Source organism: Micromesistius poutassou (assembly GCF_964030765.1).
Source record: "Micromesistius poutassou genome assembly, chromosome: 8".
NCBI lineage: Eukaryota > Metazoa > Chordata > Actinopteri > Gadiformes > Gadidae > Micromesistius > Micromesistius poutassou.
This window is the reverse complement of record NC_140278.1, coordinates 18,776,725-18,793,280: the sequence shown is the minus strand read 5'-3', so window position 1 is coordinate 18,793,280 and position 16,556 is coordinate 18,776,725. Positions and strand designations below refer to the sequence as shown.

At 42.6% G+C, this 16,556-nt stretch overlaps 2 protein-coding genes across 3 annotated transcripts; both read right to left on the bottom strand.

Annotated features, from left to right (window-relative positions):
• Nucleotides 1-7,527: 7,527 nt before the first annotated feature.
• On the bottom strand, nucleotides 7,528-10,324 carry LOC311351618 (uncharacterized protein). Its single transcript, XM_084471794.1, has 3 exons — nucleotides 9,831-10,324; nucleotides 8,402-9,256; nucleotides 7,528-8,285 (listed from the first exon to the last, which is right to left on the bottom strand). Exons 1-3 carry the CDS (start codon nucleotides 10,110-10,112, stop codon nucleotides 7,737-7,739), a joined length of 1,686 nt encoding a protein of 561 aa, XP_084327920.1. The 5' UTR covers nucleotides 10,113-10,324; the 3' UTR covers nucleotides 7,528-7,736.
• A 1,366-nt stretch (nucleotides 10,325-11,690) lies between these two features.
• Nucleotides 11,691-15,285, bottom strand: ino80e (INO80 complex subunit E; the record flags this gene model as incomplete). 2 transcript variants are annotated; one of them, XM_084472389.1, is made up of 8 exons in its annotated part: nucleotides 11,691-12,340; nucleotides 12,629-12,727; nucleotides 13,005-13,125; nucleotides 13,824-13,905; nucleotides 14,023-14,075; nucleotides 14,169-14,239; nucleotides 14,338-14,420; nucleotides 15,225-15,285. In XM_084472389.1, 8 exons carry the CDS (start codon nucleotides 15,283-15,285, stop codon nucleotides 12,134-12,136), a joined length of 777 nt encoding a protein of 258 aa, XP_084328515.1. In that variant the 3' UTR covers nucleotides 11,691-12,133. The 2 variants fall into 2 exon arrangements, with proteins under 2 accessions (XP_084328515.1, XP_084328516.1); XM_084472390.1 differs by having other exon boundaries at nucleotides 15,232-15,275.
• Between the last annotated feature and the right edge of the window lie 1,271 nt (nucleotides 15,286-16,556).

Below are 16,556 nucleotides of genomic sequence, written 5' to 3'. Positions count from 1 at the left end.
ATTAAAGCTGCGAGCAGCATTTTACGGTGCCAAGCATAGGCCGACCAATAAACCATCAAACCTAACCCTAACCCTACCGACCAATAAACCATCAAACCTAACCCTAACCATTAAGACAATAGACTAAGCCTAAAGCTTTTTTTTTCCTCTTAATTTTTTTTTCATTTTGAAAAGTTGAAGGCGTGTCGCACTGAGGAGGACCTGCAGAGCTTGAATCCTGTGGGGACTGGGTCTCGGACTGCGGGGTGCCCACATTTTACACGGCAACGTTGCATGAGGTCCCACAGGTCACTGAGTGGGTGGTGGCCAACTACTGTTTCCATCGGTAAGAAAGAATGAAAATACCATAACATACCATGGAGTGTAGTGGCAGAGTGCATCAGCTCTATGAGAAATGATCAAGGAGACAACCCCATTATGTGGAGTTAAGATCTTTATTGAAAACCGATAGTAACATTGTTTCAAACACAGAACAGTTGGATGATTGAGGTGACAGTGTGCTCCTATTGGTCGAGGGAGCACCAACAGAACATTGAGGACATAGTCGTGTCTTTCCACCACAAGGTGAGCAGAATAAAAACGAAAAAAGATACAGAAACAAATGAGGGACATTCATAATTGCATCCAAAACAAAGTGTACTTCTGTTCTCCCTGCTAGTCGTTTTTGAATGCAATAAAACAGAAAAAAAAAAGCAAAACTGAGGCAACTTCAGTGGCTTCAACCTCTCCATTCATGGATGACACCAGTCTATCCCATGCACAACTGTACATCATTATAATACATCGCAGTGCTTGCAATAAGAGAAACAATTGAATGGCTCCAGATGTGGAGATCAGCCACAGGTCATCTTTGACACCCCAGTTCCAACTATCCAGCAGTTACCCAAGATTTACATTCTTGCATAATGTGAAAGTCTAGCCGGAAGAGTACAATTTAAATTGTTTGCCAAAAGATAAGTTGTCAAAATATATATTTTTGACTCTTATGTAGAGGCATTTATATTGAGACACAAAATACATTGAATAAAACAGTCAACAAAACTAAATGACGGGAAAGAGATTCCAGAGACATACTGCTTTGGACCGGTACATTGGTGACCTTATTAAAAAAAAATAGTAGAAGTCGATAATAGTGCGGTAATGGCTGGAGGAAAACAAAAATCCCAACTGGAGCATCTCCAATAACATTCCACCCTTCCCTCTGGCAGCGGCCCTTTAGATCTGAAGGGGAGAGAACACAGACATTAATAACAGACATTACTCCTGACAGGGCTCATACCACGGCTGCTGCTGCCACTCAAAGTGGATCACTTAAATTACCTGCAGCTCAAACAAGGCTAGTGAGAGGAACGCAAGACAATTTACTGCTTACTGCTAACTGTTATTTATGAGGTATCAAGATGTTTGGTCCCGTGCTGTCTAGGTGGAGACTAGATGTATGTAGCCTATAAGGTTATAGGCCGAATTCGGTTAAAATTCTGCCTCTGCTGGCCCACAACTAGATCGTAGATTTTTGTCATGAAACAGCAACATTTCAAAGTGCTTAAAAAAGTGTGTTTGAAGTGAACCGCTCCCCAACAGCACCACCCTGTGGCTGGTTGAAATACTGCAGTAGCAGAAACCTCAAAGATGAATGGAAGGCAGGTTCAGAATAAATGTGGAGATGTTTCTTCATGGTCTTCTAAGTGGGTTGGTTTATTTACTTCCAGTTCGTACATAATGCTTTTCATTATGCATATAATGTGAAGTCAAGTGAAGGCGAGTTAACCAAAATTGATATTAATAAGTGGCTGTCAAACGAACCAATTGTTAATATTTTACCTTAATTTCCATATGAGTCTGCTCAACCTCTGTTAAAATAAAAAATATTTTGGCTTGTAAATCTGTCAAGCCTATAGACTTCGGTCTCTCATTTACTTTCATGCTGTGCGTTTGCAAGTTCTAACTTGGAGATTGAATATAGTATAGGAGACTACCATTGTGCCTCTGATTTAAGCTGGTAGTTTTCAGTGCCCGACCTAGTAAGAATTATTGTAACGAATTCCTCTGAAAAGTAAAAGTTTGACTACAAAGCAGTGAGGATGACCAGAAATTTCCGTTGAAGAAATGCATTTACTTTGAGAGTGGTCATGTGTGTACTATGTTTAGACCTTAACTAATTAACCAACTAGTTAACTAACCTTAACTAACACACCAGTGACGATTGACGGGATCTGAGTAATGACAGTTTGGGGATTTTACAGTCTGCTTATTCTTGTAATAGGCCTATAAAACAGAGTCTACTGCAACACCTCGTGGTTATATTCTACTTATCAAGTTCTCGAATGGAGGACCAAGCAGAGAAATCATTCACGTTGGAAGTAATCTCTCTTCAACTCACTAAACACCTGTTTTTTTTTGTTTTTTTTACTAGGCCTATTCAGTAGCTTTTAAATTAGTTTTTCATGATTGATGGACGTGATGCATTATATATTGATTTGATCCAATGATGGCCGTTTATCTGTCAACTATCTTGAAATCTCACGTTTTTCTGGACACGCATATGTAATATTTTGTGTGCCTACTATACAATATCTTGTATAGTCTTATATCTTTATTGAAGCGAGTTTAAAGTGGCTTAAAGGCTGTCATAATGTTGGCCATAACTGTAAATGCACACCAGTCAACCACCAGCAAGTCCCAGAGACAGTCTCTTACCATTAAAGACGTTAAATTAAAATAGGCCTACTATACATGACGTAGACCGACTCATTTCACGGATTCCTGTGCGACCGGGTTGCCTTAATTACATCGGTCGGTGTAGGGGCGGTGGTTGAAAAAAGTATTTTAATCGCTTATTAAGTTCACTCGTTGCGTGTAATGGTTTATTCGTTTCCCTGTATCATTTCCTTAATTTAGAAGCCCATGTTGCAGGTTAACCGGAAGTTTCGATTAATGGGTACATAAAGCACTCAAAATATGTGTATCATTCATAAGATTTATCCAAAATAGTGTTAAAGTCCTTTTTGGGGCGTTTTTTTTTGGCGTTTTCGGTAGTAACGGGTGTTTTCAACGCAACTCGGCGATGACGTCACGTTGGGGAGACGTGGTGGAAGGTAGCCTCAGCCTAGTACTAGAACTAGGGCGTCTGGGATGAGGAAGAGGTGGCAAGAACCACACATTACATGTATGATCGCCCACAACCGAACCTGTCCAGACGTGAGAGGGCGAATGAGGAATTGCCGAGAACTGATGGCCGTCAAAGCCGATTAAATGCATGGTCAGAGTAGAATGGGTGAAGAGTTGCTATCATTTAGCAACGCAGCAACGAGCACTGGAGCTAGTCTATGAACAGCAGCGCATACCCAGTGAATAGCACCGAGTGAAAGTCAACGTTTTCTTTATATCTAGTGACAGTGATTATGTTGTTGGTTCATATACGTACCGGTACTTAATCAGAAGGTCTAGAAATAGAAGGCATAATGCTAGCTATGGGCTAACTTGCCAGTCCCACCTGTGAAACCCCCCCCCCCCCCCCCCCCCCCCCAGGTAATCCCTAATTAAATCTTCCCCCGACGTTGTAAACATATTTCCGATTAGTTATCCAACATTTTGATGGTAGCCTACTAGCTCCAGTAACAACATCTTTGCCTAGTGTTTATTTGTAAGCTTTTACCCAGTGTGCGAAATACCCGTCAATATTCGTGGGGTGTTGCTTTAATACCGATCTACATTCCTCAAAAATATGCAGTAGGCCTATAACATTACAATATTTCATCGATGCAAGCCAAGACAATCAGTCTAACAGTCTATAGCCTACATGACAACACACACGCACACACTTAACAATTTTGATAAACCGATATGCTATAGTATTCGTAAAGCAACACTGACATAGGAGGCTGCATTGGCTAAAGTTGTTTCGGTGCACGTTGTTTTATAACAAGGAGAGTCAAGATGTGCATTACAATGCAAACACGACAATAATTGGCATAAATTTGGCGCATTTAGAAGAGCAATCAACTGAATAAATGCCAGGTATATAGCCTATCAGACACGCAATCAGTGAACTTGCAAATGAGAGCCTGCAGTATGACCGATCGTGTGACGTTATTTAACCATCCATCTACAGCAATACGATCAGACATATACAGCATTGACACACAAAGCACATTCGTCCAACCCCGGCGGATGCTGACAGCCCACAACGAGACAAACATCACCACGGAGGGTGTGCTCTCTCTCGCTCCCGCACGCACGTACACGATCACTCCAACTTCTCCAACTCCAAGGCTAGGCTGCTTCATTAAGACCACAACCAACCACAACTAACCATGCAGGACACAACGCACAGTCGCACGTAGGCCTACTCATCTTATGCACAACAATCAGTTCTATTATCAACATTCAGTCACTGCAAAGATTTAAATAGCCTCTTGGATGGACCCAAAGTGTGTGACACTCTGGTTTAGCTTTCGCTTGCTATCAAGCAAGGGGGTTCCAGGGTTATACTCCGGGGAGTTAAAATGAAAATATATATATATATATATATATATATATTTTTTTTTTTTCATTTTTTTTTTTTTTTCATTTTCAAAATCATCAAAATGAAAAAAGAAATATATATATAATTTTTTTTTTTTTTTTTTTCATTTTAACTCCCCGGAGTATAACCCTGGAACCCCCTTGCTTGATAGCAAGGGGGTATATATATATATATATATATATATATATATACATATATAAATAAATTTATATTATAAATTTATATATTATGTATGGAAGCCCATTCCTATGTATGGAAAAAAAAAAAAATCCCCATTGTAAGTCATAATTATGAGATAAAAAGTCGAAATTATGAGATAAAAAGTCATAATAATGAGATAAAAAGTCATAATAATGAGATAAAAAGTCGAAATTATGAGATAAAAAGTCGAAATTATGAGATAGAAAGTCGAAATTATGAGATAAAAAGTCATAATAATGAGATAAAAAGTCGAAATTATGAGATAAAAAAGTCATAATAATGAGATAAAAAGTGCATCACCATCATCGCTGGCATCCCGAACCATGCAAAAGACAAGCAATCCTGAATAAGTTAAGGTCCCATGGCATGAAAATTTCACTTTATGAGGTTTTCTAACATTAAGTTGAGTTCCCCTAGCCTCCCTATGGTCCCCAATTGTGTTAGGTGTAAACCGAGAAGTAGGTATCTTGCTCCATCTTTGAAAAAAGGATAGCTGAAATGCTTTGATTTGGCTTCTGGTCCCATATGACGTCATACGGGACCAGGTTACCAAGTGTTCTTTGTTATTTGGATAACCATTCTGCTGTTGGTGTTATGGCGCATAACACGCAACACAATAACGCAAGCTTGCATAAAGCTCCCATTTGGGGCTCCAGCAGGAGACAACCCTGGGCAACGGGCAGTGTTTAGCGGGGCTCTGACAGACAATCCTGGGCAACAATCCTTTTCTCCTCCATGTCGCGGTTCCCAATTCCTTCTCAACCAACCCGACGCAGACAACCCCGGGCAACAATCGCGGGCAACAATCCCTTTCTCCTCCATTTCGCAGTTGTACTTAATATTGACGTGGAAGTGGAAGAACCAGAGGTGTTTGAGAACCCGATGCAGTCGTTTTAGATTCATAATATCATCCGGAGGCTCAAACAGCTTTTGACCATGATAATATATATTATATTATATAGATATCTAAATATAATATGATATTATTTAGATATAGAGCTCCAGGACTCCCGCCGGAGCACCCGGAGTGTTCAGTGTTCCACTGTAAACACTATATAGCGCATGGTACCGTGGCCACAAGCTGCTCACACCCCCCCCCTACCTTGACCCACCTCTAAAAATGGCGCGTTTGTGGAGAGCTCATTGTGGGACTGGCTCATAGTGGCTGTAATTCTGCACCAAGGCTGAATTTCTTGAACGTCTTCAAGTACTGTATTAGGGGCCCACTAACACCTATATTAAAGCATCCATAAAATAGCATGTCATGGGACCTTTAAGAATTACAGCTATGGTTACTTTTGTTAAAGTCTTTCAATAAGTACACCGTTACAACTAAACAAATTAGATCTCTGTTCGTGTAGTCAAAGCTACACGAACAGAGATCTCATTTGTTTAGTTAATTTAAGCATGGTTGGGGATGCCAGCGATGATGGTGACAATGAAGGGACCTTTGAAAACAGTGCTACTGGAGCACATGCACACTTTACTCATTATTATGACATTTTATCTCATAATTTCGACTTTTTATCTCATAATTTCGACTTTTTATCTCATAATTATGACTTTTTATCTCATAATTTCGACTTTTTATCTCATAATTTCGACTTTTTATCTCATTATTATGACTTTTTTATCTCATAATTTCGACTTTTTATCTCATTATTATGACTTTTTATCTCATAATTTCGACTTTTTATCTCATAATTTCGACTTTTTATCTCATAATTATGACTTACAATGGGGATTTTTTTTTTAATCAAGGAAGAGTTTTCATCTTTTTTTTTTTTTTACTGGCGGGAATGGGCTTCCATAGTGCCTGGTTGCTGCGGGGAAAATCAGCTTTGCGCCGGGTGCAAACTAGCAACGACACATGCGTGTAGAAAGTCAATTGCACCGGGCAAGATAGGCGCACAGTCCTGGCTGGCTCCGCTTGGCAAAAAATAGAACATATTTGTGAATAAATGTTTAAAATTCTGAATACTGGACATGGTGAGCTTAAACACATTTAAATGACCATTAGTGACAATAAATTTTTTTCGAAATTTGAGACCCCCTATATGAGCATTTAACTCTTTTCGCGGTTTAAACCACGCCCCTTTTAGAAGCCAATGGTTCATGACTGCTTTAAACTTTAGTGTACAGATTTTTGTCAGATTGAAGATAATGGTCCATAGATGATATGGGCTAAAGTGTTTTTGTCAAAGTAAAAAAACCTGGGATCCTTAGGCAATTTACTGTTTTTAACTAAATTCAAAATGGCGGCAAATCTGGAAACCGGAAGTCATAGGTTCTTGAGGCATATTTGTTCAGCATGTGGGTATACATGTGTGAACAAAGTTTCATGAGTATAGGTCAAACCGGTTACGAGATATGCTTGTGCAAAGTTAGCATTTTTGGACAGTTGGTATAGCGCCACCTTTGGGCCAATCAGTGTAATATTTGCTGTCTGTTAATCTTGGGTCAACTTCTACAGGTCTAGTAAGTTTCATAAAAAGCGTGCGAGCGGTTTAGGCTGTGTAAGTCAAACGTGTCGGAATAATAATAAAACTAACGATTAGGCCTACAATAGGTTGCCCCGCACTTTGTGCTTGGCACCTAATGATAATAATAACAAGAAGAAGAAGAAGAATTATGAACCCAAATACTATAACTACTATAGTATACTATAACAATTATTGTCAATAAAGAAATTGTGTAAATAGCGTAAAATGAAAGGTGTTGTAATTATTGTTTATTTAAACATTTTGATGCAAACTTTATTTTACAACAATTCAACGTCCATAAAATTGTTAAAACAGTAATAAACCGAAAATCACAAACATTTGTTGAACATGTTATGAACAACCCTTACTTCCTGAACAGTGTTAATCAAATCTTTGGTAATGTGTTAGAATTTCTGTGTATTAACGATATCATTGTTTGAATACCTTACTTGTTAAAGGATAAATCTGTTTTACAGTTAAATTTTAGTTTCATTGCAAACAAAATATTATGAAGGCCATGGGTTAGGCTATTCTGCATTGACTAACTGTTTCACCAGCGCAGGAGGATCATCCGGTGTGGCTGGATCCACGAGGCCAACCGCAATCAACCGCAGCGTCCCAAAGACTACACCCACTACGAATGTGATCACGCGAAACACCCCCCTCAAAATTCTCCACACCAGCGTCCCCAGCCCCCCGCCCACGGTCATCACCTGGTCCCCTATTTCCGAACCCACCGTCCCCGCGTAACCTGTGCTCTGCTCCCACAGCTGCCCGCCCAGCAGCCTGGTGACCCACCAGGCGTTGTCCGCCACCTCCCCCACGATCCCCACTGAGTCGCCGGCCAGAGTCCCCACTCCGGCGACCCCGGTGTAGCAGCTGCCCAGCAGCTCTCCCGCCATCGCCGAGACGCAGTGGTACAAGCCACAGCCGCATCCCCACACAAAGTCTAGCACGACCTCCACCGTCCAACGCATCCAAGACACAACGCCGGAGGCCACAAAGTACAGCATGTAGCAGGTGTCTCCGGGCAGCGCGGTGAGAACTCCAAGGTCCTCCTGAAGAATGTACACCACCTGAAACAACAGATGAAAGGAGGAGACACACACACAGAGGAGGAGAAAGTGGTTAAACCACATTGCGGCGCATGCCAGGAGAATGTGGTCCCCATGTGTGCGGTGAGCTGTCTTACCTGTCCAGGTAGGCTGGTGATGGTGGAGACCACAGGGCGCAGGGGGAGGGTGAGAATGTAGACGCCGGTGGAGATAAGGTAAATGATAGTGCTGTTGGTCTCTTCCTCCGGGTCTGTCTCTGCTGTCTGCTCCGCCACGTCGCCCTCATCTGAAGTATGACCTGACTCTGTTCCAGCCTGGGCCTCTGATCTCCTCACGTCGCTCTGCTCTTCATCAGGGTCCTGCGCGGGTGTCGTCCCCTCCTCTCCGTCAGATTGTTTCGGCGTGGCATCGACATCAGCAACTCGATCTTCCACACTCGCTGCCTGTTCCGTGATCCCTTCCCCAGAGGAGTCCTGATCCGTTCCTTGATCCACTGGGTCTTCAACACTCTTCGTTGAAGCATCTTTCAGTAAAACTCTCTCAGCTCCAAGCATGAAGACCACCGCGGCTTGCCCAGAGCCACCGCCACAGCCCTCAGAGAAGAGCTCTGTGACTCCTAGCATCTCCTCCAGCTGTTCCACGCTCACCTGCTGCTCTTCCCCTCCCTCGGCCTCTTGGACCAGGCCCACGCTGAAGCCCTGCTCCCCCCCGGAGGGAACGTCGCAGCACATCGCCGACCAGAGCAGCTGACTGGCCTCGCACCCCTCATCCCCGCCTTGGGTGTCTGGTCCCAGGCGTCCCCGCCCGGTGACCACGTAGAGGTCCCCTCCGACGGAGCTGCACTGGGGGCTGACGGAGGAGCGGACCAGGGCGGTGATGGAGGAGTCCCAGACCCGGAGAGGAGAGTCTTCGGGAACATTGGAGGTCTGAGCTTCGCCCCCATCTCCTTGGAGCAGGGCAGGGGTCAGTACTTCAAGATCTGGGTTTTCGGACTGAAAGAGAAATAGAATATGAAGTTGGATGTCATAGATGGTTCAATTCTATATGGAGGATCTATTGTACAGCTCTGAATGTAGTTGAGAGTTGAGATGATTGTAGAAGGGAGGATTCTGACCATACCAAACTTATTTTTTCATTTAACCTTTATTTATACTCGAAAGATCAATTGAGGGGTGACCCTCATTTTCAATGATGTCGAGTCAGCAATAACAACAATGCAAATGCATCAAATATACAACAACTGATAAAGAAAAAAATAAAATGCAGAAAGACAATGTTTTACCCTTGATATATATACAACTGTTTTGCTGATATTGATGTGTTTGTGTAAAGAGTTGAGAAAGGTTTCCAGCCAAATTAATGATTTAATAGTTTTCATTAAACATTTCTATCTTCTGAATTCAATAATTCCCGGTTGATAGTTGAACATTAACTTGACTTCCTGCACTGGAGACCCACTCAAAAGTTCAACAAACAATCTAGTCCCTGAAACATCTGACATAATCCAGAGGCAGCTTTTCTCAGCTGATATCATAATAATACAGAAAAAAAAAAACGTTTCCTCACCAGTGTCTCCTCTCCCTCACTCACACTCCCTACATGGCCGACGCGGAAAGCAGAGAAGACTGCTGTGTCACAGGTCGGGCTGTGGAGCGTTGCAAAGGCCTGGCCCCCGGGAGCACCGTGGCAGAGCTGTGGCAGGCCATCAGAAGAGGGTCCCCGTGGGGGTGTCTGCCTGTAGAAGCAGTGATCGCAGTCCTCGGCTGGGAGAGACAAGCCCGGGCCCAGCACTGCCAGGAAGCAGGCCGTGACAGCAGCTGCATTCATTAGAGCTCCCTGCCACAGCATGCTGGTGCTGGTGCTGGTGGTGCTGGTGAGCTGACTCCCTCCCACTCTCTCTCCACTCTTCCTCTTGCCCACACGCACACAGAGGGCGTGAGCGATGCTTATCAATTATACAGAGGCTTCTGTATCTGGATGGAAGGATAATGGTGGTCCAGGCTGGTACGTCTCTGTTGTGCTGGCTTGTTGTTCTTCAGTCTCCTCGCGCTCTCTCTTTAAATGTGCCCTCATCCATGCCTTCTGTCTCGTTACATTCGCTGTGTAAGAATGAGTGTTGCAGGCACAATCTCGCTTGCGCCTTCATTTCCTTGACAACCTCGCCCCCTCTGTCTGTCCCTCCTCCCTCTCTCTCTCTCTCTCTCTCTCTCTCTCTCTCTCTCTCCCTCTGACTGCACCTCCACCTCAACCCCTCTCTCCCTCTCCCTAGTATGGTTACACCTTTAAATGCTTTTTGCTATTAAGTACACAACCCAAAGCCCACGCCCTGAATGAACCAGCAGTTACCTGTAAGACTACATTCCCAGAGAGCACTCTCTGCATGGGTTTGTCAGCTGATTGACAGGATCAGTGGAACAGTGATTCATTATTACACACACATACGGTGCACCCTGCAAACGACATGCAGTGGTGTTTGGACTTGAAATATGCCAATCTCAACGGAATGTTGGCGTTTGCAACCATCTAAGATGAACAGATGATCAGAACATAACACATGAATAATATAGTATGAATAGTATATGTTTATAAATAATATATGAACCTATACGACCCTGTGATCTGTGTTACAATATGAAGAGATTGTGACATTGCTCAGTCAAACTCTGGAGTGCAGTAGAAATCCCCAAATAGAAATCCTTGACCGGGCCTGGGTTAGGTATCTGTACTTGAATGAATATTAATAATAAGCCTGTTGGGACACTGTACCCTTTCCCCAAATCTGTGTGAAATTTTCAGAAATTTGCATTATAGCAGATAATGTACTCTCTGTAAAAGCAAACCTCTCACAAATGTATTGGAATGCAGCCAGGCCGCACTCCCTCAGAGTTATAGCCAGCATTATTCACCAGTGCCCGTGGGCTGGGCTGAAGGGTATGATTGTGTAATTCCTTCCAAAGTGCTGGCAAGACAAGAACTTTTTTGGTTGACCAAAAACAACCTTTATCAATATTAAAGATTAACGGTTACAAGAGTACATACCATTCCACGTCGTTATGCAATACCCTTGTACTGCATGAAGATGAAGAATTGTATATATATTGCAAATATTAGTGAAGTAGGGTATAAATGAGTCCACCCAGATTATTATTATTGTTATTATTCATCAGAATACCAGGGAGGCAGTAACTGGTATGGTTGCTTTGGGGTGTGATTCCTCGGGCGGGCGGGGTGAAGCCTCTAAGCTCCTAACTTTTAAGAGATTGAATGACCGCTAGGTTGGTGAATACACGGTTGAGGGAAAATAAGCATCATGGTCACAACAAGAACATCCAGAAACATCGGGAGTACCTCAGAAAGACGAAAGTGAAATCAGATAAATAACATGATTTATCTTAATAAAAATCAATACTTTAAGCCAGGTTTAATGTCACCATTTTAATCTAAAATTATGAAAAACATCAGTTGAAGACTGGCCTGATTTAAACAGAACATAAACAAATATTATTAATAATTTAAACATAATTGGTAAGGGAACGATCAAAGAAGGCAAAGCTATGACTCTAGAGGGAGATCAGTACCCTGTGTTGTTTTTATTATCTTCATTAACGGACAGCTAATAATAGCATAACATATCACAGAGTTGTGTGTGAGACACATTGTTTTGGCAGTGAGACTGCAGTAAAGCCAACCATCCACAGGGGGGCGCTTGGCACTAGCTTTGAGATTCTAAAAAGGGAGTTGCGGAATTCAACCATACATAATTACATTGTGTTTTGCAAACCAAGGCGGACCAGCACACACACACACACACACACACACACACACACACACAAGTAAAAAATACAAAAACAACTAGCACCCACTCTTCATCACTCATTGGGGATATCAATGACTAGCTCAGCCTCGTCTCCCTCCCCCCGGTCGTCGTCCCCCCGGTCGCTGTCCAGGTCACTGTCCCCCTCCTCCTCCGCAGCGTCGCCGCTCAGCATCTGTCTGGGGACCCAGCTGAAGGGCCCGCTGCCCGCGGGGGGGCCCGCAGGGGCTGATGGGTAATTAGCCGTCAACGGTGCAACAACCTGAGTAGCATGCAGAGAAGGAAGGAAAATAAAACAGAAAGGTTAACAAACCAGTGGGTATGGACTGAGTTCAGTGGAGCCAAGCTGTGTGTATGTGGATGATGCAGTGTTGCTGGTGGTCCGGAAGTAGGTCACAGCCCCCTTCATTGTTAGCTATGGGTTAATAATTAATAACGTTTGACCCAAAAATCGACAATGACATATTCAGTGTGTGTGCGTGTGTGTGTGTGTGTGTGTGGATCATTCGAGATGTAATTATCCAGGCATCTGATACCCTTCCTCTCTCACCTTCCCAGGTGTTTCTTTCTTGTTTTTAGGCGTCTGAATTTTTCTCTCTTTCTTCACGCGCTCGGCTGGCGGGGCCAGATACTCTGGTGGGAAGGGCATCTGCCCATCACACACAACAAACAAATGCACGGTACAACACATACACACACACACAATGCACAAGGACGATGTAAAGACAATGAAGTCATGATAAACCAAAACCAGGAAGAAATAACAACAATTAAATAATAAAGGACAACAAATAACCGACATATAAAATAAATAAATAAAAACTTAAATAAGACCGGGGATTGGATTTGTCATGGGAAGGGTGAAAACAGTGGAGCAGGTGACGTTTCTTGACGACATTGAGGGTCAACTGAGTCTGAGAGCTCACCGTGTTGAGGTAACCCCCGGAGCCTGAGGACTGAAGGGAAGCCACCCCAGGGCGGGAGAGCAGGGAGAGGTGTGCTGAGGAGGAAGGGGGGAGGCTGGCTCCGGGACTGCTCCTGCTCCGCCTGGGAGGGAGACCGCAGAGATGGAGCAGAAGGCGTGAGGCCTCAAGAGCTGTGTGCTGCTGACTATGAGCAGAAGGTGTGATCTGATGCTATTGTGTAATGTAGAACTTGTCTGAGCCAAGAAGACAAAAGGATTGGCAATGTTTTCAACCTAAATAGGGATTCTATTTATTTTGCAGTTTTTAGAATTAAGTGGAAATATAGAAATCGCAGGTGTCTTCACCGGAGTTGCACACAATACAAAATATTCCCCAATATACACCCAAGCCAAAATACGTGGCCATATTATACCATATTCATGTTTTCTCAAGTTGATTTGGTTCTAGCACTTATATCTACAGCCCTACTGTAACAAATTTGATCAAGTACTACAAATATGTTAAAGAAATGATTTAATAATCCTTTAAATTGACCAGACCTTATATTTCTCCCTTCCGCAGCATTACTGTTTACAGCTTTATCTTTAATTTAAGACCACAAACTGCTTAATATTTTTAATTAAATCTGTATAATTAAATGAAACGGCAAACAATGGAACAAGAACAAATGTAATGCAACCTAATGTTCTCACCTTGAGACACGTTCAGTGTCACTGTTGAGTGTCTCAGTGAAAATGTACGAGTTTATCGGTTCTTAATATGCTTTCATACTGGGCCAGTAGGCTATTTTTAATGGTTTCTCCCTGTATTATCGCTTACTTTTTTCCTGCATCTCGCTCCCGTTCCCTTTCCCTGAAGCCTTCTGTGTCACTGTTTTCTGAAGAAGCTGTAGCATCCGAATCTGGTACAGAAGGCAGAGGGAATCTTAGGGCAGGTGTGCAGTTGATTGGCGCACAAAGAATAATATGCTTTGAAAGAAATAATGATAATAGAAATGCTTAGAAAGGTAGACTGTCACCTGAAGAGTCCTCATCTACCCTCTCATATTGCAGCAGTCTGTCCAGGAGGAAGCTAGACACAAAGAATAGGACACATATTTACTAATTGCTCAACTGTCCGCCAACTATCAATGCAATGATTCTGTTATGGAGGTCAGAGCTCCACCTCTTGTCCCTGGAGACCTTGAGTAACTTCCTCTGTGACCTCCGAAGCTCCTCCTGGAAACACTCTTGCTCCTGGAAGAAAAAACATGAAACAGAACGTAGTTTTGAATCACTGTGTCTAGCGCAGTTGGTTATATATCCATCATACAAAGTTATACAGTTATACTTACATAAACAAGAAATTTCAACTTTCGTTTAAGGTTTTTATATTTGCGCTTATAGTCCACCTCGATGTCTGCCTGTCCGTTCATTTCTAGAATGGAATAATACAGCGTAAGAGGACAAGAATACAGAGTAATATGAACTTTCATACAGAGTAATAGTACATTAATACCATACAGAGTAATAGGGCAGCAATACAAATAATAGGACAAGAATACAGAGTAATATGAACTTGCATACAGAGTAATAGTACATTAATACCATACAGAGTAATAGGGCAGCAATACAAATAATAGGACAAGAATACAGAGTAATATGAACTTGCATACAGAGTAATAATACATGATTACAGAGTGGGACATGAATACACAGAAACAGGACATTATTTTAGAGTAATAGGACATGAGTACAGAGTTATAGGACATGAATACAGAGTAAAAGGAAATGAAGACAAAGTAATAGGACATTAACACAGAGTAAAAGAAAATGAATACAGAGTCATAGGACATTAATACAGAGTAATAAGAAATGGATACCACTTCCATAACCTACTATTCTCAATTAGAAGTTAGCAAAGAATACGTAGTAATAAGTGGGGGTTCAAATATTGCCAAGACAAGCTAAACTCAAGTACAATCATGCGTCTTTGCATACTTAAGTACTCACGTACGCATTTCTATTTTCTATTTTCTAATAAGTGTAAAACCAATCGTTATGAGCTGTCTCTTTCATTCAAAGCGTTAGCTCCCCGTGTTAGCAAACGCTTTAGTTTAAGTGTTCTGCCTGCTTGGACCCCTGCGGAAGTCAAAGACTTAGGAGTGGGAACTAACCGCAGAATAACAGGTATGTTCCTTAATGTTAAGTCATTAATAAGAGAATGGAAATATTGGTTCACCTCTTACTTGAGACTTCTTGTGCGACATGCTCTTGTTTACGTCGAGATGGGATGTCGTCATTGTTGAGCGCCGCTATGGGCGGGGCCTATTTGAAGACTTCTGAGTGGCGCAAATGTTCATAATAGGTTGCGCAATGTGCATTTGTGTCATTGTAACGGTGCAGTGTGTTCCTGTTCCTTTATGTTGAAGAGGTCCAAATGTACGGGTCTATATATCTGTGTGGAGTGGAATGGAAACGCTGCTAAATAAATGCTCCTTGCTTTTCAATGTAGCATTAATGTGTAATAGACAACACCATGATACACCATGATGATCCATCCGAATGGGTGCATTGTCATAGATCACCATTTCATCGACGTGTTCATCTACCATACTACAGTAGTGCAGCAGGCTCACCCTGAGCTCAGCACAATCCCCTGCCAGCACCCGCTTCCATGAATTATAGATGAGCAGCATTCGCAGAGATGAGTAATGCTGCCTTTGCACCAACATGCAGACAGTGCGTTAGCCACTGCTGCACGCTGTGTGTGTGTGTGTGTGTGTGTGTGTGTGTGTGTGTGTGTGTGTGTGTGTGTGTGTGTGTGTGTGTGTGTGTGTTTCTGTGTGCGTGCAGAATACATACAAAAAAAAAAAAAATTCAATTGTAATAAATTACAATTACTGGAGACACCAAAACAACAAAACAGAAAAAAAAGGTTAAGACATAAATATACTTAAGCTAAAAGTTCAGGTTTTGAACTGCAGGGATTTTAAAGGTTGACGTCTTTTAGGAAGGGGACGTTGTAATTTTCCACTGGGATGCAGACAATGTGCAGGGAGATGTGGGATAGAATTGCTGACTATGTTTATGGTGCCCGGGCTCAGATAGAATGGCACACTGTGCAGATATGGATATCCAAACAGAATGCTTTATCGCAGCTTTGATGCCTCAGTTTCTAGTTTCTAGTTTCTATCAGATCCCCCAGATAATACTAAACCAATATACACATTAAACAGCGCTGTCTACTTCTGCAGGCAATGCCACTCCCACTCGAAAAACTATATCTGGCTGGCTGGCTTCTTCTCTCCCCTGCATGCCTGACTGCCTGCCTGCCTGTCTGTCTGACTGCCTGCCTGAACGCCTGTCTGACTGGCTAGTGCACCTTTGTTACCAAAGACACTGGTAGACAGGAATAGAACCTTCTGTCTCTGGCATTGAAATTCTGTCCGACAGCTAGCCCTGGCAGCTACACTAGTCTTTCTCTCCCCCCCCCCTCCCCCCCCCTCCCTCCATCTGTTTATCTCTCCCAAACGGAGTCTCTGGCCCCATCGCAGAGCAGCGCGCTGCGTTC

Bases quoted from the DNA above. Each gene is read 5' to 3' on its own strand.
- LOC311351618 (XM_084471794.1), bottom strand. From the start codon at position 10,112: ATGCTGTGGCAGGGAGCTCTAATGAATGCAGCTGCTGTCACGGCCTGC. The intron at 9,257-9,830 runs GTGAGGAAACGT...TTTCTCTTTCAG, and splicing joins GTGAGGGAGAGGAGACACTG to TCCGAAAACCCAGATCTTGA. The intron at 8,286-8,401 runs GTAAGACAGCTC...CTGTTGTTTCAG, and splicing joins TCACCAGCCTACCTGGACAG to GTGGTGTACATTCTTCAGGA.